The 3,454-nt window shown below is 56.5% G+C and overlaps 1 protein-coding gene across 1 annotated transcript; it reads right to left on the reverse strand.

The window, feature by feature from the left end:
• Positions 1-1,194: 1,194 nt before the first annotated feature.
• LOC136549002 (aspartic proteinase nepenthesin-1-like) lies at positions 1,195-3,217 on the reverse strand. Its single transcript, XM_066540326.1, has 2 exons — positions 3,149-3,217; positions 1,195-2,613 (listed from the first exon to the last, which is right to left on the reverse strand). The coding sequence occupies exons 1-2, from the start codon at positions 3,215-3,217 to the stop codon at positions 1,195-1,197; spliced, it is 1,488 nt and encodes a 495-aa protein (XP_066396423.1).
• Positions 3,218-3,454: the final 237 nt, after the last annotated feature.

The raw sequence follows: 3,454 nt of genomic DNA on the forward strand, positions 1-3,454 counted from the left end.
TACCAACTGACTGCACACTTTTCTTTTTTTTTGGTATGCTACAGTGATTAATAGTGCAGAATAATGTATTTGGAGCCGGAGCACACGAAAGCTACGCCTGACCAAATGAGGCCTTAGTGAGAAGCGCCAACGATAAGCCTGATTCATGCACAAAACGATCGGGGTTAGGGTGGTAGATGATAGCTGCTAAGCATGGTCGAATGGAGCACCCATAATAATAACGATAGAGATACTCCCTCCGTTACAAATTATAAGATGCTCTGACTCTTTTAGATAGATTGTTTTTACTATGCATTTAAATATGTGCATAGCAAAAACTATGAATGTAGAAAATATCTTATCTAAGAATAGAGAGAGCAACAGGTAATGGAGGAGGCATCGATAAGAACCACAGGTTATGGTGAGGAGAAAATTGGCAAATTGCATTAGTGTTCTGGCAAAACCATACCCCACTTATGTTGGTGGCCGAATGTACGGGTGGTAGCTTGGGTGAAGTGTTGTAGAAGTAGGTGTATCCACAAATTGCCTAATTCATCTGGGAGCATTGGACGTTTTTTTTTAAAAAAAAACATGGCAGGAGCTCTGCCTCTCAATTAAGATAGGAATAAGAGTTTATGTACAGAAAGGCCAAATGCCTGAGTGCCCCAAAGGGCGCCCACCGAACTCATTTTCTCAGCTACGGGAACACCAGCAACAGTGGGGACTAACTGAAATTGTTACTAAACCCCCTCCCATGTAGTTCGATGTCTTCTTTGGCTCTAGAAGACACCTGGCTTGCGTCCATAGAGCTATTCTGGAAAATTCTCCTATTCCTTTATTTTCAAATGTTCCCGAATGTGTAGATTACGACCCCGTTGAATTGTACGTTTATTATTGGGTGCACAAGTAGACAATATCTCGCGTTGAGCTGGTCCAATTGGGCAACCTAGGAAAATCAAAGCAAACATTGGCTGCAATAACATTCTTCCTTAGAATTGCTTAATGAAAGTAAAATTCTTTGGATCGATGACTTCTCAGCTTTGGTATCATATACCCACGCGCTAACGATTTAGCAGCTGAAAAGGCAGCATCTGCGAGAGACAGGCAATTTACCTCAAAACAATCCCTCAAACGTTACACAACGTCATTCAGGTACAAAATGCTCCAAATATCAGCATACAGATGGGCCACATTTCAACGCACCGTTCCCAAATCCTAGAGCTCGCTGCAGTTGGCGGGCTCAAAGGACAAGACGCCCCTCCCGACGTCGTACAGGACGTGCATGTTCTGCTGCTGCATGCTTCCGAGCACCGACATCCCCCGCGCGCTCACCATCCCCAGGCACGCGACCCCGGCGACGCTGTCCTCCACCACGGCGCTGCTCCGCGGCAGCTCCATGTCGGCGCCGTCGAAGTGGAGAACCAGCCGCGGCACGGCCACGGCCTCGGGCCCCCGCCCCTGGGGCGCCGCGAAGCAGACGCTGAGGCCCAGGTGCGCGCCGCTGGCCAGCGGCAGCGCCACGCGGGCGGCGACGGCACGCGCCAGCACCACGAACGCGCGCTCCTCTAGCGCCGTGAGCGTCGTGCCGGAGTCGATGATGAGCCCACCGCGGCCCGACGCGGTGAGCTGGAACACGGCGGGGTCGATCGGCAGCAGGGTGTCCCCGACGGTGATCCCTTCCAGGGAGAGGTAGTAGTAGGAGCTCCGCGACGGGCCGGTCGGGTTCGGCACGAACGGCGTGGACTTGGCCGCCTGCGAGAGGCTCGCCGACGAGCCGAGGAACAGAGGGCTCGACGTTGCCGTGTCGTTGAATGGCGTGAAGCAGTACGAGAACCTGGTGACGCCGAGCTGGGACACCAGCGACAGCGGGCCCCGGCCCATGCCGACCAGACCGGAGGAATTGTCCGTGCCGCCGAGGTTGTCCGTGCCGCACCCGAAGGCGAGGCCGTGGACGGTGGTGCCCGCGCCGAACGTGAACGCCTCAGTGGCGAGGACGCCATCGGTGGAGCTGCCGTCGCCGTAGGAGTAGTAGTACGCGCAGCCCCGCACCTGCGCCAACGCGGACGCCGAGCAGCGGGAGGAGGGCCTGAGGCTCGGGAGGGCCTCGCAGAACCTGGAGCCGCACGACACGTTGGCGTAGGTCGCGGACCTGGCCGGCGCGTACAGCGGCGCGGGCTGCGGGAAGCACCGGCGGCACGGCGCGTCGCACTGCGTCCAGATGAGGTCGCTGCCCGTGTCGAGGACGGCCGAGAGCGCGAGCGGCGGCGTGCCGATGGCGAGGTCGACGAGGTAGGTCGCCGTGCTCGCGTGCACGGATGCCACTGCCGTGGCGGCGCCGGCGCCACCACGACCACCGTCGCTCCGCAGCGTGGACGTGGACGCAGCCGGCGGCGAGACCGCGGCGAGGAGGCCGTTCACGCGGCGGTGGCTCCGGTCAGCGGCGCGGCGGACGCGATCGGGCCCCGTGAGGTCGCCGCGGGCGTCGACGTGGGTCAGCTCAAGGCGGATGCCACGGCTTGGCTCGCCGTGCCCGGGGAAGGCAAAAGACGGCAGCAAGAGGAGCAGGCAGAGGAGAAGCGATCGCTTGGCGGCCATTAGAGACAGTACGGAGGGTTCGGTCGTACTACCTTGTTCCTGGTTTCACGATGTCGTTTGGAGTGATTGTTGATGTTGATGAACTTGGTGTGGAGGTCAGCGATCGTTAAAGTATTTGAATGATCGAGTGGTGGCTGCCAAGTGCGTTGCACGTCTGCGCAACGTTGCCAAAAGTTTATAAATCTCGTTCATCTTCATGTCGCCCGTTAGATTCTTCAATGGAAGTGACAAGTGATGACGCCACTTGCTGAACTTGAGTCACGCGCTGCAGGCTCGGCGGCGGCGGCGACGACGAGAGCTCCCGGACAGTGAGTCGCCGCCTCGCCGGTGCTTGCGTGCCCTTGTACGTGCGACCTGAATAGCGTGGATCTGTCGGGCGTCCTTACCGAGCCCAACTGATTGGCCCATCTTAAGAAACCAAACCTTCGTGAGCCCACCTGTTTGGGCCTATCACGGTGGGTTGGAGTGTCGCTCTGCATTCTGCAACTGCAAGGCAACTAGGCAAGTAGGCAAGGCAACCGTGTATTCCCTCTCCCTGCAGAGAGAAATCGTCGCCTCCAGTTCGCCGTGGGACGGGAGCCAAGTAGCCAACGGCCGCCTTCCTCCGGGCGTCCGGCCAGAGACGCTCCGCCGCTGCATCCATCGACGAAAGCGTGTGAGTTCATGCATCTCTTCCATCTCTCTCTCTCTCATGAAACTCGATCGCTCTCTTTCAATCTTGGAACCACGTACGTACACGCTGTTTCTGACTTTCTCTGTAGATTCACGTGCTACGTTAGTACGTTGTCTTGTCTTTGTCTATCTGGTTAATCTGTTTCAATTTAGATCCATACTGATTTTTTTTTAAAGATAGTTCCATACTGATTAACTGTGTCTTTTG

This window comes from Miscanthus floridulus, chromosome 4 (genome assembly GCF_019320115.1).
Source record: "Miscanthus floridulus cultivar M001 chromosome 4, ASM1932011v1, whole genome shotgun sequence".
In the NCBI taxonomy this organism is placed as follows: domain Eukaryota; kingdom Viridiplantae; phylum Streptophyta; class Magnoliopsida; order Poales; family Poaceae; genus Miscanthus; species Miscanthus floridulus.

Coding starts and splice junctions, on each gene's coding strand:
- LOC136549002 (XM_066540326.1), bottom strand. CDS start 3,217: ATGGATGCAGCGGCGGAGCGTCTCTGGCCGGACGCCCGGAGGAAGGCG. Junction 2,614..3,148: donor CCGTTGGCTACTTGGCTCCC/GTCCCACGGCGA, acceptor TCGTGAAACCAG/GAACAAGGTAGTACGACCGA.